General features: G+C 43.3%; 1 protein-coding gene across 1 annotated transcript in view; it reads right to left on the reverse strand.

Annotated features, from left to right (window-relative positions):
* LOC120799458 (receptor-type tyrosine-protein phosphatase N2-like) overlaps positions 1 to 25,457 on the reverse strand; it is a 218,019-nt gene that overhangs the window by 19,838 nt on the left and 172,724 nt on the right. Inside the window, exons 14-18 of the mRNA XM_040144688.1 lie at positions 17,831 to 17,978; positions 15,759 to 15,832; positions 8,760 to 8,837; positions 4,588 to 4,707; positions 4,026 to 4,192 (exon numbers count right to left, since the gene is read on the reverse strand). Coding sequence (XP_040000622.1) covers positions 4,026 to 4,192; positions 4,588 to 4,707; positions 8,760 to 8,837; positions 15,759 to 15,832; positions 17,831 to 17,978 — 587 coding nt within the window. The remainder of the gene's footprint in view (positions 1 to 4,025; positions 4,193 to 4,587; positions 4,708 to 8,759; positions 8,838 to 15,758; positions 15,833 to 17,830; positions 17,979 to 25,457) is intronic.

Raw genomic sequence — 25,457 nt, forward strand, 5'->3', positions numbered from 1 at the left:
CAGCCCTCTTTTTTTGTTTGTTAGTTTGCGAGACACTTAAAACACACTTGGCATATTTCAGTGGGATTTGGTGGAAAGGTAGGACAGACTTAAAGTAGAAATGACTGAGTTTTTGGTATTTGCTACAGGATTTCTTTGTTTTTTTTGTGATAGATTTCTTAGAGAAGTTTTGATCATTTTTGCTTTTCTTTCCAAGAGCTAGTGCACTTACCTGAGTTAAAAATATCACAGCTGTCTCATTCTTGTCTTTGACCATGTGCATTTTGATTCAACTCTAGATCAGATCCAGATGCAGATCAAGCAAATTTAAACTTTTTCTTTTATGAAAATAACAAATATGGAGGATTATGCAGCTGTGGCAGAGGTTTGCACTCAACAAGAAGGACCATGATTTTCCTAATTCTTCAACAAGCTCGTGCTCTCCATCTGACAAATTCTGATATAATTTTCAACCACTGGCCAAAATCGGCACAAACCTGCTGCCAATGTCAGCAGGATTGTCGGGTTTTGAATGGGGTGCCCGGGCCGAACAGTCAACACACACGACCGGCAGCATCGCAAAGACCGAAGAAAGCGAGTATTTCCACCCAAAAACCCCACACATTCTCCCTCCTCCACCCTAGCCGAAATTGAAAAGTCAGAGCTCACTGCAGACAACCAAAAGTGATGTTACCATGGAAACAGTTAGAATAAGAGGGGGTAGGACCGAGAGGGAAAGAAACCGACGGAGAGAGGATAGAGGAGAGAGACTCGGTACATGTCCATGCTAAGTCGGATCATCTTGAAAACGCTTTTTATGTGTGAAAACAATAAGTGTTTTTTCTGGTTGTTCTCATAAAGTCCCCATCCACACTGAAATATATAGTCAGTAGGACAACAGGTAAATCTCCTCGTCTTCATTCACTTTCAGTTTGAAATCCACAAAACTGTGCATCCCAGCCAATATCCGGGGACCGTTTCACCGAACTTAATACATGGGATCAGTTTCAGGGTTCCCCTGGTCAAAGACAGACCCCCTTCATGCAACCTGCGCATTGGCACGCGAGAGCCCTGTCGAACTCGACACCCGCAGCACACACACCGAACCCGTCGCACAGACAGGAGAGGCAGTGAAGGGATGGCAGCCACTATGGGTCTTTTTTACCTATTCTAACTCCACAGCAGCTGCGTGTGTGTGTGTGTCCTGTCAAAGGGCACCGGTGTGTGTTGCGCTTCTTACCTGCACCGAGACACAGTCCAAATCACCATTTTTTACGAATACGGCTCACGGACAACAACTGCATTGTGTAACTGGCTACGCTGACATTTAAAATAACTATTGCGGAGAAGGTTAGAGGGGACAGACAGTTGCTTTCTTAACTTTACTACCACACATCTCCCACCTGCGTCTGAGCTCTGTTCACCTTGTGCGCACATAAGACCGCTGTGTCACATTTATCCAGTCTGGAGACAGACTTGATAGCTGGGTGCCAGAAACGGCGGTCAACGGCTTAGCATGGACAAAGGGCCAAATCGTGGAGAAGAAGGTGGCTTTTCTCAGTGTGGATGTATTCTCAGACCGCAAGTCGGAAATCATCAAGTGAGACAGAAGGAGAAACAGGGTACACGGGTATAAGAAAGAGGAAGCGACGGATCGAGGGTGGGAGAGAAAAAGACAAAAGCGAACCAAGAGAGGAAGGGAGGCATGGCGAGAGAGAGTGGGGAGGAGGTGGGAGGAGATCCGAGGCGGTGAAGCAAACCGTGAGCAAGCAAAAAGGCGAGAGGTCATCTCAGGTCACCAGGCACAGCAAGGAGAGAGAAAGAGGAGAGAGATAAAGGAGGGAGAAAGAAGGGGAGGCGAGAGGGGAATAAAAGCGGAGTAAAAGGGTGGGGAGGGGGGGTCCATGAGGCCCATTGGTTGCAGAATCACAGTCTCCAATGATCACTTTTGTGACTATGCAACTGGGCTTATATTACTAGCTGCAACATCACAAAAATGACACTGGCAACCGCTAGTTAGCTGGTAAAAGGGGGGGAAAGGACAGAGAGGAGTTGTAAGCAATGCGTCGGCTCAGTCAGTTGTAAGTGAGGCGAGTGCCGGCACGAGCACAAAAGAGGGAGAGATATTTCAGCTGCCATCCTGAAACCATCGAGGTGGAAAAAAAGGAAACGCCAAAAAAAGAAAAAAAAATAGAAGGGGGCAGGGTATTTGTTGCGAAAGTACCACATCCTTGGTAATAAAAGTGAAAAATATCTCCCCCTGCGCTTTCTTCATTGTGTTCTGACCCCAGTGCCCTGTGAGTAAAGGCAATATTTCCTAACTGATGGTGGGCGGTGACGCCCACCAGACCCTTTTATAATAGCTGTGACCACAAACCCTCACTCTTGATATCACCTAATTGATGTGCGCCAGCAACACAGCGACACCGGACCTATATATAAAACCGAGCTGGGGTCTATCGCTCGAGAAAATCCACAATGAATCAGAAAAGGGGCCGGGGCGGCTCCTACCTAATAGGCAATACAGTATATCAGTTTAAAAGAGGTCGAAGGGGAGCAGCTATAAAGGCACCAGAGATAAAGGATCACTCCGGCAGAGTTCTCTCAATGCGTCCTCAATTACACTGTTATCGACTGGAAAATGCCCAGGATGTTTGAGGATATACAGATATTTTTCTGCCTGCACCTCAGGGCCATGAGTCAAAACTCCTGGAGAAGTGAGAGGTTTGAAGTTATTATGCTGTCAGGCGAGCCACATAAGCTACCCAAAGCCTTTGTGGTTCAGGGAGGAACAAACAAGTCCAAGACCTTCTATTTAATGTCCACCATTTCCCTTTTTTTCTTTCGATTAAAAACAAAAATGTCCAAAAGAAGTGCGGCCGTAGCCATCACTCATACATTCTACCATGCGCTCTTTTCTGTTTTTTAATTACCATACCTTAGGAGAGGCATAAAGAGCTGAAGAGAATTCCACCCTTGAATACTTAGATGACTGTCAGGCATTTCAGGACTTGCTTTGTAAGGCTGTAGCCCACATTTCTGTCAGCCACCTCCCTGCCTTTTGCTCTGCCATTTCAGTTTGCTATTTCCTACTTTTTCCAGAACCCTCAGATAAGATACAGATACAGATGCAGATATCAACGGGACTTCTTGTTTGCGTAAGATAGCAACGTTTGCTTTTAGAATATGGAAAATGACACATCTTAGTGGTATTGAACAGTGAAAAGCCGCTAAACATTCCCTCATTTTGGATATGTGGGTGCCATCAGCATTTCTGACGAGAAAATGCTGATTCTCAGCTACAATCACACAAATCTTGGCGTCTCTCGTGTCTTTTTACAGGACTTTTTCACCCAAAGCAAGAAGAAAGTTACGTATAACCAGCCCTTTTGAAAAATCGATTGCGGTGACTTTTCTTGAAGACATCATACAAAGTGGTGTTCTTCTATTCTGCTATGGAAATTTGATTATCAAAGTGCGTTTTTCTCTAAAGACCTCTTTAAAAAAATGCACTTTGAAAAGTCTCTTTAAGGTCGTCTAAAACCTCGGGGCTTTCGTTACCTACATGAAAAGCAGGCTTAAGTACTTCATGGTCTTCAAATAAAAAGAGAAATAAAAGAGTTCAGAGAAATTCTCTAAGTAAGAAGCTTTAAAAAAAAAAAAAAAGCCGTTATTACTTGAAATCAACTCTGTGTCATGCACACTTGCCCACAATGTAGAGGACACGATTAGGTAGCCGGTGGTGGTACTTTGAGCTTTATGTGTGCATTCCAAGAATGTAATTGGCTCATCACATCCTTGTCGCTGCAGCAGCAGCTCTTACAGGTTGGGTGCCGGTCAAGCGGCTGGTTGGTTCCTCCTCATGCCGACAGCGAAGTTACAGTAGCAGTCAAAAGGGACCACAGCACGGGGTCCCAGGACCAACCAAACTGGTAAGGGGAAAAAAGAAATCCTCCCCTCTGAAACGACGCACCGATTTCAAAAAGCTACTGCCTGAAGAGCAAGAAGTCTTAGTTACGTTTAAAGTTTCTGAAGAGGCTCCCTACCTGCGGAAGTCAAGGAGCGTCCGGCTGGTCTCCGGGACATTCTGGTTGAGCCAGGTCAGAAAATGGAACTGAGTGACGGTCCGTGTCTCGTTGGTCTGCATGTTCTTCAGGTAGAAGCTACGAACCAGGAAATCGTCACACCAGATGTGTTCGGACACCAGGTTCACCTACACCAGGTACATGCAAATGCACGATTAACAAATATGTATACAACATGTACAATAATAGGTTTAGTCATGAAATCCCCTTAAACCAAACACTGGCCGTCAGTGTTTATTTGCCATGGCATTTATGCTTACTAAATCCAAAAAAAAAAAAAAAAATTCTTAAAATTTGAGCTTTAGAAACTAGACTACAATTGACATATCATCATATTAATGGAGAATTAGATCAATCCAATCAATGAAAGCCAATCAGATTCCCCAAAAAATGCCATAACCCCCTTTAAAGAGGAGAGAGAGCAAAATATTTATGTTTTTACCTTAAAAACCAAACCAATGCCAAAGAAAGTTGCAGCTCACCCCCTACACAGGTCAGTTCTGCTCCCGCTGAGACATTTTACCTCGTAGATGTGGTACAGGTTGGATCCCTCATCAGGCCAGTAATGGTAGCACTGCTTCACCCCGCTCTCGACGAGAGGTGTCAGCATGACAATGACCACGCAGCCGTTCTCCCATACCATCTGCAAACAACACACGAACTCCCTCAGACTCACTCATCACCGCGGCGGGCAAATGCCTCGCATGCCACGACACAGGAGCGGCGTCACAACCTCAAACTTATTCTCACTCTTCGAAGGCCTCCTCCTTTTGAAATCTGGGAGGTTCACATTTGTCGAGACAAGGGAGTGAACAAGCCTGGTGATTTGATTAAATAGTGTGTTTTATTTTAGCTCTCTCAAGATGCTTAACAGTGCTGCTTCACCGACTTTGTTTAGCTCTACACCAGTAATCTAACAAAGCTCTGACTCGCTATCTGCGACAGCGAAACCTACAGTAAACATTTATACTTTTTAAAAGGACCTGGCACGCAAGTACAGATGATTTATTTTTCAATCCGAGGATTTATGTTACCTCATGTTCTTTAAAAACTTTCAAAGTTTGTTAAAATGTCAATCACTCAGCCATTTCCTAAGAGTAGGAGTCACGTTCTTGAAGAGGGGGAGAGCTCGATTTGGAACGAGATCTTATACAAAGCTGTCAACACTTCCTAAAATCTGCCAACAGGAACGGTGACATGTGTCCTCACTCACCCACTCACTTGGATATTGGTCCATAATTAGTTTAAATTTTGTGCAATCTAGCACTTCGGAAGGGTAGATGTCTCTGTTTTGGGGGTGGGAAGGAAAATGAAATCTAAGTTTGAATTCAAACGCTTCAGAACATGTTTACTGTGTTTTCAAACTTTGGTAAGAAACTGCAAGAAAGTCATGGGTTGTCGCATGGAAAGTAATTGCTGTCGAGGCTGCTCCCTCCCCCAACTGGGTCATTCCACAGCGAGACCGGGCGCGCGATTGTATTTTTCCTGCTGGCAGTCATATTCTCACAGCCGGAGGGTGGGCCGGCTCTGGAGATCCATTCGACTCTGATCAGAGGCAACAGTCTGCCGTTAATGGAAGCCATAAAACAATACCAATCCCACATCATCGCGTTAGATAATCAAGATCGCTACACCTGCCATTCAGTCAGGATTGCTGCCGCACCTTGACAAAGCTTTAACTGACGTTAATTGCGGCGGGTATGAATTACTGCTGCTCTAAGCCCCGACTGCTTCGCTGATTGCTCTCATGCATCTAAAGATGTGACTGTGCACTTCTTTGAGAAATGGTGTTAATTCACTTTAGCTGAAAGGGTGAGAACTCTGCTGGTGCTGGGGAGACAAGTCCCAAAGTTTGTTAAAATGCTAATTTTCTTTAAACCCTTATTTATCCAGGCAAAAGTTAACTGCACACCGTGCTCTTTTCTACAATTGCACCCTTCTCATCACACAGATCCACGTTTTAACTTGTGGAGGCTGGGCATCGCGGAGGATGTGCCTTCAGTATTTTACCCGAGGGCACCTCAGCAGAATCCGGATGGTAGAGATGTTGTGTCATGCAATATATGTTGTGTAATAACCTTGACAGCTCCGGATTAAGGGGCCTGATAAAACAGAGTAATGCTGGTTAAGTCGCTGGGCCACAGGACAACAAGAAGCCTGGTTAAACCCTGAGTACAGAGAAGCCAATTACAGAATCCGAGCTGAATCCATGATGAGCAGCACTTCTGGTCTGAGGTTTTCAGACAAAATTTTAAATGATCTTTTCAGATATGGTGATAATAATGAAGATAAGGTCCATCTCTCCCTTTTATTTGATTCCTCTTTACCTCTGTCATGTCCAAAAATATTTTCAAAAAATATTTCTAAAAGGAGGTAAAAGGAGGAAAAAGACAGTGAAAGAGGAGGCGGAAGAGCAGGGGAGGAAAAAAGGTTGGAGTCTGAGCAGGATGAAGATGGTTCGTCAAGAATAAACTGTCTACAACTCACACACCCCCACCACAAGATACACACAACCAACCTTTCCCTTTCCTAAAAGAGGAGTAATGTCTAGAGATGCACAGGGATTAGTGGTGAAAGGAGGAGGAGGAAAAGGGGGAGGGAAGTACTGGTGTAATGGGGTTAAAGTTCATTCTCTCTTCCCCCAGAGACCACCAACCCACCAATTCTTCACAATCCAATGGCCAAAACCAAAGTAAGCTTCTCTCATCACCACAGCAGCTTGTGTGTTTGTAATCACCTGAGGATTGTTGAAGCAGTCATTTCAGTGTTTTAGCTATTTACTGCGGCACCGTCGTTTGGTCTTATATCAGCTCCCGCTCTTCTCGGATGTTTTGACAGTGCACTTGAAACGAAATTGGGTATTTTTTAAATTTTGTTTTATTTAACCTTTAATTATACAGGCTCAGCGCTGGGCAGTAATGCATTATCGGTAACACATTAGCGTGCTGTGATTGTTTTTATTACAATTTGAAATTCGGTAAGGACATTGCAATTACTAGGCCCAGTAGCACTCCGTTACTCTGACATTTGGGGGTCGGCCTGTTGGCTGTCTTACTGCGGGCTTGATGGAGGGCTGATGTCAGTTCGGTCTCTGTGTTCCGTGGGTAGAGGCGGGAGCCTCTACCAAAAGACGGGAATTGTGACTCCAGGTATTTCCTTTATTCTAATTTTGTGTGTGCCCTTGGCTAGCTTGCAAATGTTAGCCACAAGGTACGTGTACATTCAGGAATCACCCCTGAACTCCTGGGACTTCTGAAAAGCTGTGTGCAGTCACCGGAGGCTAAGCTGGCTGTGCGACGGTCAGTAAATCCCTCCGAACTGAAGGGCTGATTGTTAAACTGCAGTGTCTCATTAAATACAAAAGATGTGACGTACGTGTGTGTGTGTGTGTGTGTGTGTGTGTGTGTGTGTGTGTGTGTGGGTGGAGGATTTGGAGTTGTGTAAAGGCACGTCTGACGGAGCTGACTGCTGAGTAACCGAAGTACAGTGACGAGTAAAGTAACCCTGCACTTTTGCTGCTGAGTAATTAGCCAAGTAATTATTTTCCCGATAAATAACGCAGGACGCGGAAGTGATTACGATTTTCATGTGACTTGCTCAACACCCCAGCGTAGGCTGGCTGAGAACGGACACTCCTTTGCAGCACTGCCCTGCGAACATCTCAGTGGAAGCAAACAAACAAAAATGACGTGATCATTTTGTGGTGTCAGCAGGCACTGTGGCAAAGCTACGGGGCGCCTCTCAGCAAGAGTTTAGCTGAGAGGGCGAGAACTCTGCTGGTACAGAGTTCGAAGGCAATTTTTCCCAGGCTCCCTCTGCACCAGACACTGACGTAACTGCGGCGTATTTGCATTGTGTCACAGCTGGCGTGGTCGCCATTTGTGGAGCCTTAAGCAATGAACTATCAGTGAGTAGAGAAGAGACAATAATATGTAATCTGACCAGAACGTATTAAGAAAATAGTAACATAAGTAATGTGACTTTCATTTCTTGCTGAATTACTTTGCTAATTAAGAGATGTTTGGATTCTGTGGCCTTGGCGTTTCAACGCTGGAAAGGCAACGACAAAAAAAAAAAAAAAAAGATAATTTATTAGAAATTCCTTGGCGCATTTTTAAATGTGTGTGTTTTTTATACTTCACTCAAGTCGATTAGAAGTAAAAGGAGAAGAAGCAGTGACCATACAAGAGCCTGAGATTTCTGTCCTTTCATCCTGCATGGTAACCTTCACTACCGGGAACGCACCGGGGACAGAACTTTCCTTCCTACAAACCCCTGACAGACACACACACACCCCGCCCACTGCTCCGCTCGACACACACACACACACACACATACACCACGACTGGCCAGAATAACTTATCGATCTCCTGGCCTCAGATTCAAGTCCAATCTAATATTTGGAGCAGCGGGAAAAGTGTTTGCTGTCTCATGCATTAACAATGTGTCTCACCGTTGACTGGTTGTGTGCGTGGTGTGTGTGCAGTGGTGGTGGGAAGTGGGCATGATGGTGAAAGAGAGATTAATAACGACAGCCACAGAACAGGCTGGTCTCCCGTGTGACTCGCTGCACTTATAAAAATCGGCTAACTCTTGTTTAAAAGAGGAGAATGTATTGATTTTTATGTCCCGAGTGTGTGTTTGCATTTATGCGTGTGTGTGTGTGTGTGTGTGTGTGTGTGTGTGTGTTTTTACCTGCCAGAAATCAGCCACCGTGGAGGGCAGAGGGCCTTGAGTGGCAATGTAGGCTGGGTTCCTGGGATCGTGATCCATCTGGGGGAGATGACGTGAGGTTATAAATGTTGATTATACCGAAGTTAATCACCTTCACACACAATTCATGTCCTGGTCGAAGTGGCAGCAGAGTTTGCAAATAATTCACAGAAAACGCAACACAAGAAAAGACCAAGACACAGTTAAATATAACAAGATCCTGTCAGTCGCGACTTACAACTGACAGGCAGTCTCTTTAACCTTTGTTGAGTGACTTCATTCAAATGAAAGTTTCAAGTGGGCGCGAGGTGAAAACACAGACTGTCGCTGTAACAATATAAAATTTTAAGTTAATTCAAGTTTGAGAAAGTTAACAGAAGTGAAAATTCTAAGTCAGGCAACCTCAAAGGCAAACCTTTAACAAATTAGGTAAAATTCTCCAACATAGATTTTTAAGTGAAAATGTTGGCTTTGGAAATTTTCCGGACTTTTTTCAAAGTCTGTGCGAGTTTTTTGGGGAATGAACCGACTATAAGTCCTGGGAGAGGAGGCTGGGTGTTGAATTTGTGGAAAACTTAAGATACAATGTGAAGAGAGAGGACTACAAACCAATAACAGCCTCATAAATAAACGATACCTATGATCTCCGAGTGGTCGCGCAGGACCATTCCACCTCAGCACACAGTCGTACAAGCGTTGTTTTAATGCCCCGAGGCCTGTTACAAACCTCGCAGCACAATGATATACAGTATCCAACAAAGTATTTCTGTGCCGCCTCACTGCTTTTGTCCATTTCAGTTTGCAAAACCTCTCCATTCTCCATAATGACCTCAAACAATTTCCCCCCTTTGTTTAATTCTCCTTGTAAAAAAAAATCTATCTGCATTTAGGACATTTGAAGTAAGCAGAGAAGGACAGACTATCTGTCTCAAGGGTACGTTATTGGACTTGTGACAGGTGATAAACACATTTATTTTTGCCAGGATTAAACCTGTGATTGTCACTTTAGAGAATGGTCTTTGAGCTGCCTGACAGACAGAAGGACAACTCTTTATCAGTCCTTCTTGCTGAATTAGTACATTATGTATAATTAATGATATATATCATATTTTACAGTTCTTCTATTCACAGCTGGAGGCTCTTTGGTTAACTTCTTCCCCAACTCCATTGGAAATTACAGAAGGATGGCGAAGCCATTGAGAGCAAAAGACAGGAGGGGAGCGTGAGGTGAATTGGCGAGGAAGTGAGTGACACCGCTGCCTATTACCATGCAAATTGTACGGTAAATGTAATAATTGGCAGGACCAATTTAGCCGGAAGCAATTACAAAGGGAAGACAGATAATTTCTGGGGCTTTTCTGCACACAAATTGTCTTTAATGTTCTTTCTTCCCTTTATGAATGCTAAACAATAATGCACTTCTAATTAACTTAAAATGTAATAACGTGGAGAGAGAAAAGGTGACATGGTACCAGGGAGTTTTGCTCATTAAAACATCCACAGCTCGAATTTCATCATGGACGAAAAATAGCCGGAGGCGAAGAGTGCTTTTAAAGACTTCTGAAGGTGAAATGCCACAGGGTTACACTACACTGCATGGCAAAAAGTATGTGGAAACCCCTGTCGGCATGCGTTTCCTCTTGTCTGGGGCTGTTTTTAAGGGTCTTCAATGCAAAGAAATCCTACCGCTAGAACGTACAATGACATTTTAGACAATAGTGTGATTTCATGTCCATAAAGAAACGGTTTTCCTGGCTTGGTGTGGATGAACTTGACTGGTCTGCACAGAGCCCTGACCAAAACCCCACCCAACACCTTTGGGATGAACTGGAACACCGACTATGAGCCAGACCTCATCCCCCGACGTCAGTGTTCTGGCTCAATGGCAGCAAATCCCTGCAGCCAGGTTCCATATCTGGTGGAAAGGACTCATATGTGGGATTAAAGTACGGGTGTCCATCGGTTTTTTTTTTTATTTGGTCATGTAGTGGATATATTAAATGAAATTCAGGCCTTTTCACTGGTTTTTCCATTCCCCATTTCATTTCTGAGAGAAGCAATGACTTTTTTTTTTTTTTTAATCCGAACGTCAGATGTGAAGGTACAGTACTGAATGTTAGAAAATATCAGTTTTTAGGAGCTTCACAAGCCCAAACTGGTCAAAGTCCTGTGACACGTGGTTACATAGTCAAATATTTTGGTCAAAATTTGACCGGCTCTCGACTGCTTTGAAAGAAGAAAAGACATGTTCCTTGCTCATCCCAGAGTGTTAAGGGCTGGAAAATAGAAAAAGAAAGTTCTGGAAGGGATCTGAAGAAAACAAACAAAACAAAAAAAACAAAATAGGGTCTCGGAAATTGAAAGACAAAGACCAGGAAGGGCAGAGAAGGAGAAAGAAATTGATACTGAGAAATCAAGAAAGACAAGAAAGAGAGGGTAGAGTAAAAAGCTGGCGAGAGGCGAAGGTGAAAAAGGAGGGGAAAAAGATTCAGGAGAGAACGAGGAAAATGCAGAGACAGTATAAAAGACGAAAAGAACGAAAGGAAGACAGTGAGACCAGGGGGACTCTGTACACTTGACATCTCTTTTATTTCTCTGTCTCCTTTTCACTCTTTGCAGACACACCATGCTTCCTGACATCTCAAAGTCTCAGAATTTAATCTCGGCCATTAATGACACCGCAAACGTGTGTGTGTCGCAAAGGACAAATGATCTTTTCTCCACCTCTCACACACACACACACACACACACACACACACACACACACACACCCTCTCCTCTTTAATGAGGAACAAGATCGGAGGATGTGACAACTGTAATTATCCCTGTTGTTTCTTGTTTTTTTTCTTTTGGAAAGAAGGAAGGACTCAAATTGTGTGTGCATATGTGTGTGTGTGTGTGTGTGTGTGTGTGTGTGTGTGTGTGTGTGACTGCTGACAGACTGGTACTGGTAAACTGCTAGCTGGCAGCTACATGAATTAGCTGTAATTGTGAATCTGCATATTAGGAAATAAAATTACGTCTACTGTACTAGCGTTCTCTTAAGACACGGGAATCTTCTTTCAGACATGAACCTTGATCAAAGTTTCAGTTTGTTTTGCTTGACTGTCATAAATGAATAAATAACTTAAAAAAAAAAAAAAAAAATATATATATATATATATATGTATATATATATATATATATGAATATTTATGACTATTTATTTGAAAAATATCTATTCCTTTCGCTCCACCAGGCCAAAATTAACATTCAGGTGTAGCAGCTGACTATTAGTATCTATGCTGTAGCCCTACAACATGTGGTGCGTCAGTGGGTTTGTCTGGTAAAAGAGTGTACTGCACTCTTTTGGCAGCTAGCCAGTCACGTCAAGTCCACCGATATGAAGCCAGGTACTTTAGAGACTTCCGACAACTGCTCACAGTGAGGTCTAAGAATTATCTAGTGTAAACAGGACAGGTTCTGGGAAGTGACTTTCCACTTTCCTCAAGTTTTCAAATGCAACCAAAAAAAAAAAAATTTCACTCTCTGCCATTATAGTGGGATGGAGGCAAACCTCTTAGCAGCAGTGAGAAAATGTTTTGGGCATTTGAGCGAGATGTTCCTTTAAGAGAGGAGGGTCTTTCTAGAGGTGAAATAATGGAAAGGGGCCCAAAATATTCTTTTTCTTAAAACCCATAATCTGTTTAAAATCTTCAATAGCAAAAAGAAAGTTGGACCTTGTGGCGAGAAATTTTTGTCGAGCTCCGCGATGTTACATTTCATCCGCATCTTTTCAAGGATAAATCACTGCTTCGGCAAATGTGGTGTCTAGTTTCAAATGTGTAGTACAACCTTGGAACTTATTATAGCACTGGGATGTTTGAAAAAAACAAACAAACTGGTTTTTTTTTAAAAAAGAAGTGCCCATTCAAAAATGTCCCAATAGGTAATTTATCATGAGTAAGATGAGCTTTCGACGTGCATCCAAATGGGTGTATGTGTGTGTGTGTGAGTGTGTATATGCATGATTGAGTGGTACCTGAGTGATTTATTACGTCTTAGGAAGTGTGTGTGTGTTAGACTTGAGTGTGTGAGGAAGCTAGCGTGTCTGTTTTTGGACCGACTGCGTGCGTGCGTTTGAAAAAATGAGTGATTGATTCCGTTTGCGAGCAAGTCTGCGCATCTGACTGACTGAACGTGAGCGGATGTGTGCATGTGGGACTTTGGGTCATATCACACAGGTTGTGTTTTGAGCAGAGGAGCGCAAGAATGGGTTTGACTCAGAAAGGACAGGAAGCGCGCTTTACTTTAAGCTTCTATTTTACTACCCAATGGAATCAACGGAAAGGTCGGACATTAACAGTAGCTTTGGTTAAAAATATAAAGGTAGGATTTCCAGGAGCAGAGTTCCCAGGTAATGTGTTTCCCTTCTGTTTGTTCGATTGTTTTTGTGGTAATACTATATTTTATCATAATAACTGTTAGCTTTGCACAGATAATCCCTCTACTTTGTTTTTGTGGTCAGTCAAGATTCAACACGACGTTGCTTGGTTGAGGGTCATCGTCAGAAGTTGGACACCAAAGCGGTGATTGGGTCGGCAAGAACCAAACCTGCACCTGAAAGGATGAATGAATTAGCAGCTGAGCTGTCACTGGATGATACTTTGAGTTTTCAAACTGGAAAAAAAATATCATGGTTGGTGTGTTAAATGTTTCATCCAACTACCTGGAAGATTCCGTTTTCTGAGCAAATGTGAGGCAAGAACCAGACTGTGGTTTTGCAGAATCGGCCATCATTTTAGGTCTGGCTTTCTTTACCAAAACCGTAGTGAGGAGCCTGTGCGTGCCCATGACTCTAGAGTTTACCTTCTGGTAGGTCCAGCTATGGACAATCCTTGGTCAACCTGGGAGACCTAGCCCCATAAAACAAAACCGTTATCAAGAAAACCATCCATAGCCTGCTGGTTGGTCCAAACTCCAGCTGTTGGTCCCAGCGATTCATCTTAACTTTTTTTTAACCCACCTGTGCCGCTGCGAAAGCCTCAGAGAAACGGAATCAATGGGATCCTTGCTTTGCTTAACTTTCCAAATTATTTTCTTCATCTTTATCTGTGTATACAAGACTGTTTGACTATATAGTGTGACCATGTCTACACCAGACTCATAAATCACCCACTGTGTAAATAATACACAGGTTACTGGGATACATATATATATATATATATATATATGAATGGCCTCTGGTAATACAATTTTGAAAGTAAAAGGTCTGTGAACATCAGACCAAAACCAGTCAAACTAGAAAGGGGTCAAAGCCATGAGCTTAGATTATTTTGTAACATAAAATCTCACTCAGAACTCAGAACTTGCCAAGGTCATTGGATGTTTATCTGCAGAGTCTGAATAACCACTTGTTGGACTGGAAACATGCTTTTGACGTCTTTGTTGTGGCAAAGAACTGTATTCTTCCATGAACAGCTGCTGTAACCGACATTTTATCGATTTGACGTATCATTAATCTTTATTATGGACAACCCCCCCCCTCCCAAAAAAAAAAACACATTAGCGTTCCAAAAGAGAGCAAGTAATAATATCCAGGTTTTAATTGTATGAATGGATGCCGGGAGAACTAACAAGTTACTCCAATGCGACAATAGGGAATTACTAGCTACTTTCTTGCTAATAATCCATCGACCCTAGAGAAAGGGTGTAAGAATGTTTTTTGGCCAGGCAACCAAAACATTCGGCAGTCTGCCGGAGCAAGCCCCCAAACATCTTCTCTTTGCTGCTGTTCTTTCCGTCAACGTGTAGGTGAGGGCGGTTAGGGGGAAATCAAAATGTCAGCGGATGAGGTTCCCTGAATAACCTCAGTGTGTGCCATGCATTCACATGCAGTCATTCTTTAATATGTGAGAGTGTGGGAGGGGAGGTAGGAATGTATTCATGGCAGAGGCTATGAAATGTGTGTTCATGTTTGAGTGTGTGCTTTTGCATGTCTGTGTGGGTGTTTTCACTGTATGCTCTATGGTATCTGTGTGTGTGTGTGTGTGTGTGTGTGTGTGTGTGTGTGTGTGTGTGTGTGTTTTATGTGAGTGTGGGTTAGCATGCATCCTTGTGTGTGTATTAGTGAGTGTGAACATTTCAGTGTCTCTGTGCATGCTTGCCAGAATGTGTGTCTTTGAGCGTATGTGTTTCTTTGTGTGTATGTGTGGGTACACGTGCTGCAGCTGTTTTTGCATTTGCTTGTTTGTGGCATTTGAAAAGGTTGCTCTTCTGTTCCTGTATAGTTTTGATTCGTTCTAACTCTCTCTCTCTCTCTCTCTCTCTCTGCCTCTGTCACACACACACACACACACACACACACACACACACACACACACACACACACACACACACACACACACACACACACTCGGCCACTTCTTGGTGTGACGCCCAGATTTGAAATGCATAGCGTTTCTGTTGCTTTTAATGGAATACCACTGTATCTGCCTCGAGGGAAACATAAACCTACTATTCCAACACTGGTTTCCAAATTGATACACTCACTCACTGGATTCACACGGCTCTTTCTTCCCCCTTCTCCTTTCTACGGGCTGCTTTTCTGCTTAAATCTCCACCGCACCGTAACAGTAAACACAAACTAGTGTCAAATTAGCATAACCCAAGGTTAAAAACAATCATTTCCCAAGACCCCACAGATCAATTTTTTTTCAGAAATGAGAAGTGAGCCGAGAGCCATTCACATGTCCTTTCCCACGCCTTGCCCGAGCTAATACTCACCCGGGGTGTTTTTTCTGTATAACAATCATTAATATTCATGGTGCACAACATACACACTAGCGTGGGGCTGCCGCTGAAGCTAAGCAAGCGTTGCATCAAAATTTATATTGTACAACGGTAGGCTGCCTTTGTTCCTGCGACGCCCCGTTGGGACTGTGGGAGCCTGGCATAGTGGTGGTGTGAGGCACAGAGTAAGAATGCAGAGGAGGTACTTACGATCGGGCTGGCATTGATGTAATCTGAGTTGCCTTGGCTATTCTCCGCCTTCAAGGTGATTCGGGAGTGATCATCTGGAACACAAATGGAGGAATTAATTGCATTTCGTCTTAGGAATGCAAGTGCTCCGTGGTCATGTTACATGCACTGCAATTAGGGATTTCCTTTCAGATCTGTTGAGTATACAGGACTCCTCACTGTTGCCTTGAAGTACGTTCCCGCAAGCAGCTGAGTAAGAATGCCTCCGTGATCTAAAGAGTTTATTCCCTTCAGGAGTAGGTTGTTTTCAGCTCAGAATAGAACCAGTTTCATTTGAGAGATTGAAAACCCCCAGGGGGCTTGTTTGAGAAATGTCCTGATGTTCTTTGATTTTTCCTCAGAGATTTGATCAATTGATCCCTGACTTTCGCTGCCTGGAAGGCACCTCTGACAAATTCACACAGCTCTGGTGGGTCAGTCTTTACAGACTCATGTTGTCTGGCCAAACTTTTATCGGTTCGACAGGATTTCATTTAAAGTGTTCTGGATATCCAAAAATACCACAAATGTTTCTTGGAAAAATGTGTATAAAATGATCCAGCTTTCACTACATTTAAGCATCAACTAGGTTAAGTGAAGAATTGAAACGAGTCGATATACTATGTGTGTGTGTGTGTGTGTGTGTGTGTGTGTGTGTGTGTGTGTGTGTGTGTGTGTGTGTGTGTGTGTGCGTGAGTGTGTATGTCTCAGTCCAATTATGTCAGACAACAAGGGAAAAGTTTTTTTCTATATTTAAAGGAACTGACAGTTTGGATAAATTCCGGTAAATCTAAGCAAAAATTATGTTCATAAGTTTAAGCATAATATAGAATGATTTATTTTTTTAAGTTTAATCACGTGTGCATGTGCAGCTGTTGTGTTCACTGCCTGGTTGGTAGACACATTTTGGAATTGGATTAAAACACTCAATGTTTAAGGAGGAGAAAAGTTGCTCTCTGTGAGCTTCAAGGAGATCAGCCCTCCGTCATCCCTGGTCCAATGAAATTTTTGGGAGTGAGATATTTCCCTGGTTTGGCCATTTCGCTCTTGCGAGCGGCCCTCTCAAGCCTCCAGTGATAATGGCAAAACGGTTCTGAAAATCTTCTGGAGAAGCCAGTGGTGCTTCAAATAGGGAGCACAATTTATTCCTGACAAACTGCTTTCCCTGCTGACAACCTGGTTTTCATTAAGCCCTGGCCCGGTGGAGAGAATGGGACAGCACTTTTTAGATGGGCTATTTCCACAGGAGCTTAGAAATTTTAATCATTGATGAGGTCGGTGCAGGAGAGCTTTAATAGAAAACTAATTTACAACCCTTCTGCTCACTGCATCTGCTCCTGGTTCTGATAATAGAGGCCCGGGCTCGGAATGTACGGGGAGTGTTGTCAAGAGGTGGTGAGAGTAATGCCACCGTGTCTGAAGGACTGACTTCAGGAGGTCTAACAGTCGAGGTTTGGGGACACACTTTAATATGAAGCTTTCTTTCCTGAGACCACAGCGTCCATTTTTCGAATACCCACAACAGCACACGTTGAGTTTTTCAGCACTCGCTGAGATTTTACAGGTAAGTAAACCCAACCCGATTGAGCAACAACTGAAACGCAGAGCACGTGGTCTCTACCAAAAGCAGAATCTGTGTTGTAACAGTTTCCTATTGGGTAATTAAGTTATGTATCTTTGAATCCAAAAATAACCCGATGATGGTTCCAGTGACAAATATCTGCTGACTGGAAATTTGGAGGCCTGTTCTGATCCTTTTGATTTGGAGCTGAAGATGTTAATGCCTTGTGGTGATTTCCAACTTTGGTGGCCCTTTTCATGATAACAAATACCCCAAACGCACATGTCCTCAGGTCTAAAGCAGCGTTCAGAGGATCTGACAGAAGCAAGCAACAGTAGATATTGAAATAATAATTCACTGAGTCGATCACTTTTTGATGGCTACTATCTAAATGCTAAGGTGTGGCCACTAATAACCATGAGGGCTGATAGAAATCAAACTTAGAAACAGAGAACTAAGAAAAGAAACAAAAGAGGGAGAGTTCATTGCTTACATGCCACTACAGCAGGGGAGCGGTTCTTCTTGGCGTTGCCGTCCTTCAGGCCGATGGTGCAGGCGTTGGGTTCTGCCTGATAAGCACACAGCGCCTCCCACTCCTTCTCCAGGCGGTCCTTGTTCTTCAGGTGATCCTCCATGTAGGACTGAAGGAGACGAGGAGATGAGAGAGAGGAGAGCGGGTGAGGAAAACAGGGCTGAAGATAAAGCGGAGGAGTTATGCATTTGTAACTGTTGGATGGCTTTCGGCATGTGAGACTTCTTCACCGGTTTCATTACTGGCATATCTTTATATAGGTTCATTACTGGGGTTCCCTGTATTTGTATTAATGCTTGGTTAAGCTTGTCTTTATCTCCCCCTAGCACCTGATGGGCAAACTCTCCCTCTTAAGAAAGAGGGTTTCAATTGATTTGTCAATCACAAAATTTCACATTCTAGACTGTCATTTCAACTTACTGAACAACTTCGGCGAACTGTCGGGCAGACTGTTTGTTCGCACCTTGGCGGAGCACCAGATGAAACCAGTTATTTTGTCAATCAAAGAAGAGTTGACCATATAGATGCTAGGGCCCCTTCCTGCGTTTGCCAATCAACTTTTAAACTTACTTTGTTGCCCCAAGCGGCAAATCCCACCCACCTGGTGCTCCGCTGAGGTGACGAGGGAACCAAGATAATACCGTCTTAACCTGCTTAAAGCACCAGAAGGGGGGAGTTGACCGCATCAGGACAATTCAGTTTACAATTGTTAACCACAAACACTGAAATTGGCAAAGAAATTCAAGATATTACACGGTAGTCTCACAAACCTCAGGCACTCAGAATAATGAAAATAATCAGGTCTGTTATGAGCTTCTGGTTGGGATTTTACATGTGTGATTTTTTAAAACCGGGTCGCTCTCCTTTTTCATCTTTTGTGGCGAACCTCCTCCGTCTGCCTGTCCGTGAACTTTAAAACAAAAGGGGAAAAATACTTGAAATAAAGACTGGTGCGGATATGCGTTGCTATGCACGTGTTTTACTCTTTTTTTTTTTTATTAGTTGCATCTTAATCAGAGTGCCTATCAGTCTAATCTACTCTAGCTCTGTTTAAATGACGACATCGACAGTTTCAGCCTGGCCATTACCTACCATGCAGTTTTCATAATTAATGAAGGCGATGTGACTTTGATCGACCGCCAGCAAAGGAGCTCGGCACATAAGACCACAGCAGGGACCGTGTGCGGTGTTAGTGCTGAGGCTAACAGGTTAGCTATATTATGATGGTAGACGCCGTGGCTTTGTTTTTTTAGCAGCCTTGGAAATCAGCTGCCCTTGCACACAAAATTCGTGCGATAGTTTGTAATGGATGAGGGGACAAAATGTGCTGGTGTGGTTCTTTAAATGGCTCTGGCAATGATTTATGGTGGCAGTTACAAATGGGGCTGATCTTAATCAGAATTAGCTTCCAAAAAAGGCCTAATGGCTTTCAGCTGAAATGAGAGGAGTTTGTTAAAAATGGAAGGCAGCACGGCTCGACGCCCGGCCGGTGGAAGATAATGGGAAAGTGTCCTAATCAAACGCATGTACGTGATTTTGTCATAAATGTGCCTGTGCACACGACAAATTCAACGAGCCGCGATGTGCAGCCGGCCAGGCTTGTTATTGGTTAGTCTAGTAGTGAGCCGAGCAGGGCTGGGAGTAGGACAGCAGGCTTCGCCTCTTCGCAGCTGCATTGTGCATAGCCGAAAACACGCACGCACATAAGACCCTACACAACACCCACACACACAGACACAGACAGCGTAACACGAGCCACTCCTCGTTGTAGTATCGGCTCTGTATTACATTTGCTTCAGAGCTGCTAAAAGCGGCAATGATGTAACAGGAAGCCACGAGGTGCGACCCTCCGCCTGCGCACAGCCGCTTATCAACAGCAGGAGGTTCGAATCCTTCAGAGGAGACGCGCGCGCACACGCAGGGAAATGCACGTGCGTCTGTAGCACAAGGGTTCTTATGAGGCCACATACACAAAAACAGAGTCCACCCACACACGCTTACACGTATCCACTGCAAAGACACACACAAAAAGCAAACACGCTCACACACGCCAAACGCAACAAACACACACTCAGATTCACATTTACACGAATCACTGTACATATGTACTATATGCACACATAAAATACACATACCCAAAATCACACTCACATTCTAACCACACGCAAACACACAAGTGCGCACGCACACACACACACACACACACACACACACACACACACACACACACACACACACACACACACACACACACACACACACACACACACACAACATGCAGACAAGATAACACAAAACACAGAATAGAAAAACGTAGAAAGAAATACGGTCCTACAGAACACACACACACACACACACACTCACACACTGTCCTACATCAGACGCCCCCCACCACCCTCTACCCCCTACCCTCTCTCTCACTCTCTAATGCCAGAGTAATAGGGTTTTGTGGCTGTGTAAAGGGATTACTGCAATCCAATCAGGAGGCGCTGAGATCACCATGTGTCGGCCAAACACTGAATAATCCCCTTACCGCGGGGGGGCTTACAGCTGCCAAAGGTGCTCAATAAAAACTGCTACGCAATAAGACTCTGCCTCAGCGGCCATTGTGGCTCTGACGCACCATCTGAGCACCTGTAGGAAACAGCAGCATGAGAGCCGGCGGCATGGGAGGTGATGTAATGCAGCAGCCATTTTGGATCGACAGAGACCGGAGAGAAAGGGGAAGAGGGTGGAAAAAAAAAAAAATCAATGTGGGATACTGTTTCCCAGCAGGGAAGGGTCTCCAGCGGTGGAAAGTAACCAAGTACATTAACGAGTGCCGTCTAATCGGAGAGTTTAAGGCGGATGAAGGCATGTTTCATGTCAAAACGTTAGTTGCTGCCCCCTTATTAAAAGCTCTCACTATGACCGTGCGCTCCGGATCTCATCTTTACAGACCCTGGCACAGTTGTCATGTCTGTTCAGGCACCGGCTCGAGCTCTAGCTGGCTGATGCACGGAGACGCCTTCACCTGGGACTCATTACTTTACTTAAGTATTTCCATTTTATGGTAGGCTGCATGTCAGACGGAAATACTCTCCTGTTTACCCCACTACGTTATTTAGACAGCTGTAGTAATGTGTGCGCAGAATACGATGAAACATTTTATAATTTTTGATAAATATGATCCAAATTAATCCAATTAAAGATTAAAATACCAAACATTTAATGAAGTGGTTCAAATTAGCATTAGCAGTAATTATAATAATGCAGTAGTTGGCTATACGCCCCAAAAAAGGGACATTTGTACAATTTTACATTGAAAAATTAAGTACATGAGTTAATACATAATACGCTCTATATTTTTGCTTAAAGTAAAACTATGACTGGAGTACTTACAATGTGGCACTGCAACTTTTATTTCGGTAAGAGATTTGATTGTTCTTCCTCCACTGAAGGTGTCGTAGCGGAGTAAACAAGTTACATAGATCAGTGCTTTTATCGTGAAAAAGAAAAAAATGTCTGAGTTTTATTTACCATATAAAATAAATAAGGAATTTTAAGAACTAATCTGTTTCCGGAATTTTCTCTCCGTCTGTTTAGCCAAAGTGGCTGTTGCTGCTGATGCACTGTCCTTTATGTTTTTATGTTTTTGTCCAAACGTAACACGCAACAGTCACCAAAAGCTTTTATGAAGAGGACACGGCATTGATCGCTGTTTTGTCGTACAAATGGGAAGTTTCATTTAACTGAAAACAGTGAAGTTTCCAGCTGTATTTTGTCTATAAAGGCCTCACTTCAGCACGAGACATAGGGAAGAAAGTCCAAAAATGAAATCCATTATACACTATACACTTTAACCTGAGTATTTTCTGTTTCTTGTAATAACAAGTCGGTGCCATTTTTATTTGGTCAAAAATATTGCAGCAGCAGCAGCAGGTGCACTGCGTCAGTCTAAAACAGACATGTAATCAATCAACATCAATCAATCTGCATCCATCCTTCATTTCAGAGGCCGGTGTCTTAATTTTAGTTAACAGCTGACGTCATCCTGCTGCAAGAGTCCGACTTCTCTGCATCTGAACGCTTGCTCCTACTCCACCGACCACACTGGAGTGATCTCACGTCCATTTCCTGAAGCCAGATCTTCCTACAGCCATTGCCCTGTGACCTATCAACTCCACAGATCACATCCCAGCCGGTGAGCTACAAAAACCACAACCACGACAAATTCCCAGCGCGATTAATCTCGATGGAGGCTCCTGCTGCAGTATAATCTATAACACTTACTTGGCCTACAACAAAAGACTAGATAATGTGCTTTATATATAGAGTCGACTAATCCTCTTAAGACACAAGCAGAGAGGATGTGGGGGGAGGTGGTGGTTCTGCGGGGAGGTGCTCGGTCCCAGTCACATGGGACCAAGTAATACATTAACTTAGATAAGATGGAGAAAGCTGTTCTCCTCAAATTAAAATCAGTGGGTGGATGATGACATGGAATTTGCCTGGGTTTATGAAAGGCAATTAATTTTTTGGGGAGGTGGGAGGGTTGGGTGGTGAGGAGGAGAGAGGTGGGGCACTGCGGCTCATCAGCAGTCATGTTATTCCTTTTTTGACGCCCGTGATTTTTATTAATCGCTTAACAGCTGCCTCACTCAAGTGCATGGCAGGGAGGAAATACTTTCTTTTCCACGGCTGAGGTGCGCTCATCTCGTAGGGTCTCTCGCTGTGATGCCACTCTGGAAAAAAAACTCTCTCTGCTCTCAGTTTCCCCCGAATGTGTCGACTGGGTCCCAATTTTGTTGCCGCAAAACTCTCAGCTCATTCTCTAGTTAACATCATGATGTGAATCTGAAATTCTGAAGTTCTCTTGTAAGTGTGAATATTTTTGTAAAACTGACAGCGCTGACTGCAAAAGAAAAGTATGAGCAGTAACAAATAAGCATTGTTCCAAATCATTAAAGAAAAGAAGAAAAAATGACAGTCCAGAGAAACAGAGGAGGGAAGAGGAAAAGGAGAAATGAGAAATTCAAAGAATAAATAGGGAAACAACAAAAACCAATGGAAGAAAGAACAATGTAAAGAAATATGAAAGACTGACAAATGAAAGGAAGAAAGAGGGTGATGATAAACAGGGAGACAAAAAAAAGAGGGAAAGAAGTAAAGAAAGAAAGGAAGAAAGAAAAGAAGGAAAGAAAGATGAGTAAACTGTGTGGAAGTGTGGAAAACTTGGGAGCGGAGTAAAATGAAAGAAAAACGTAAAGAATCCGTGACGAAATAAAATGGAAGGAAAAAAGGTAGGAAGGCGAAAGAATGACAGAAAAAGGACGGAATCAGCAACAAGACGCGGGAAAAGTAATGAATGAAAGATAGAGGACGGATGAAAAGAGGATAGTGGCGGCTAATCCATAAAACCTTTACTAAAGAGAGGTATGGGGGTGGTGGGTGGGCAGTAAGAGACATTAAACAGCTATTTCCCAGACTGTCACTTTTTATGTGAAAGCCTTGTTACTCCAATTTTAGTTCTTTTCATCTTTTAACATAAGCAGAGGGATTTCATGCTCTTCTACGGGCCAAGTAAACCAGCTGACCTTTGGCCTGTACGGGGGGGGAGGTTTGTGTTGGCGTCACGTGACTTCCCCTCCGCTCTGTAATGTCTCTGTGGGCGGGAGAACGTGGAGCTGCAGTTTGCCTCGCTGTACGTGCGGAGCTGTCCAGGGTGCTGAAACACACTTCCAGGTCGAACATCGCTTCTCTTTTTCTATCGTGTCCTTCTTCCCTGTGTCGTGAAGGAAGAAAACGGCGAGCAAAATTCTCACAGCTCCCTCCCATTAACTGAGAATCACACATCATCACAGCGTCCCGCGACTGACAAACGACACCAGAATCCTCATAGCTTGTTCCTTTTTTATTTCCTTGATGCAACAGCGACGCCGGATCAAAGTTTCGTATGCCATCAACTCCCCGTCGGCTCCATTTGGACAGATTTCGTGAGAGCATTAAATAGCATAGTTACAATTAAAAGGGGGGCGTGTTATGTTTATAATCCAACTGCTAAATACAGGCAGTAATAAAATGGGCTCAATAACAGATCATTTGACTTCTTACACCTATTGACTGTATAAAACTCCTTTCTCCTTTATTTACCTCACCTGCAGAAGGTACCAGGCCTTTCTTTGAAGCAGGCGGTTATTTTTCTAATTTCCTCTGTTTGATAAGTATAATTGGTCATATTCTAGTTTAGCCTCCGAATGAATGAATCAGAGGCCACCGTCGTGTCAGTTCGAACCCTGTACAACATGCCAGGCACATTTACTGGAAATATTCTCTCAATACCAAGTGTATAACAGTAGATGACAGTACGTGCTTTTTTTGTTGTTTCAAGCACATTCAGAGGCCAGTCTCTCTCTTTCATATTCCTCATTATCACTGGTGCCAAATAAAACATTGCCCAAACTAGACTCTAGAACTTCTTACTTATTCTCGCGGCCTACATACATACATGTATATACACACATCTATCCACAAGCATCTCAATCTACATCTATACATCTCTATGAAAAGACTGATATTGGGTAAAACACACAGCCAAAGTCGGATTAGACCAACCACTACTCCCACCGAAACAACAAAATAGGTTATCCATGCAGTCAAAAATGACTCCTGTGACTGTTACCAAAACAATTCCAATGAGCATGTTTTCGTGTGTTGCTTCTGTGGTTAAGGTTTGGTAACTAAGGGTTAGGGAGAGGTTGTGGTAATGGTCAAAACTGCACTCGATCCCCCATATTTACGTTCATTTTGGACGATTCCCAAATTCGGGTATGGCAAGACCCACACTTGCATCCAGTCACAGACCGAAACCACAAACTTTCCCCGAACTTTAATCAGATGTTTTAGTTGCCTGACCCCAACTGTACCTTTTACTCATTGCTCATATGTCATGACCCTGGTCTCTCTCCAACCTTAGCCCCAGTGTAGATTCCATGCACAGATACTGAAGTCATCATTTAAAAAAATGTCATTGAATGTTTTAAAAAAAAAAGTAACGAATGTAATCTGGGGTTTTGCGTTCTTGTCTGGTCGTAAGTTTGGTTTGAGAGAATGAAACTTTGGCTGAGACAGGACGCCAACCGTGGCCCCGGCGTCAAAGTCACCCAACCTACAGGGATTTGCATTTCTACAACTGTCACAATACGTCTTTGCCTCTGAGAGAGGAAAGTCATTATTGGCATGTTGATTTAAGCATGTGAACATTTTAATGACCGATTCTGTAACTTTTCTTGGTTTCTGATTTTTTATTTTTTTTAAATCAGAAGATACACAATGCACTATACAGTTTAGCTGAAACATTTTACAGAGTGAAAGATGTCTTTTAGAACTTTGAAGTTTCTTTGGAGAGGATTTAAGTGGAACATCGAGAGGACAATCATCTCCATCACCTACACAAAATTTATTAATCCTCACGGCCACATCCCTTTCACTTGGTCTCTCTCCGTCCCTCGCAACACTGACACATTAGACTCTATTTTATGACAAATTCAGCAATCACCCTGACCAGACTGTACTTGACTAAACATGAGCAGAACTTAATTTCATTCCT

Source organism: Xiphias gladius, chromosome 14 (assembly GCF_016859285.1).
Source record: "Xiphias gladius isolate SHS-SW01 ecotype Sanya breed wild chromosome 14, ASM1685928v1, whole genome shotgun sequence".
NCBI lineage: Eukaryota > Metazoa > Chordata > Actinopteri > Istiophoriformes > Xiphiidae > Xiphias > Xiphias gladius.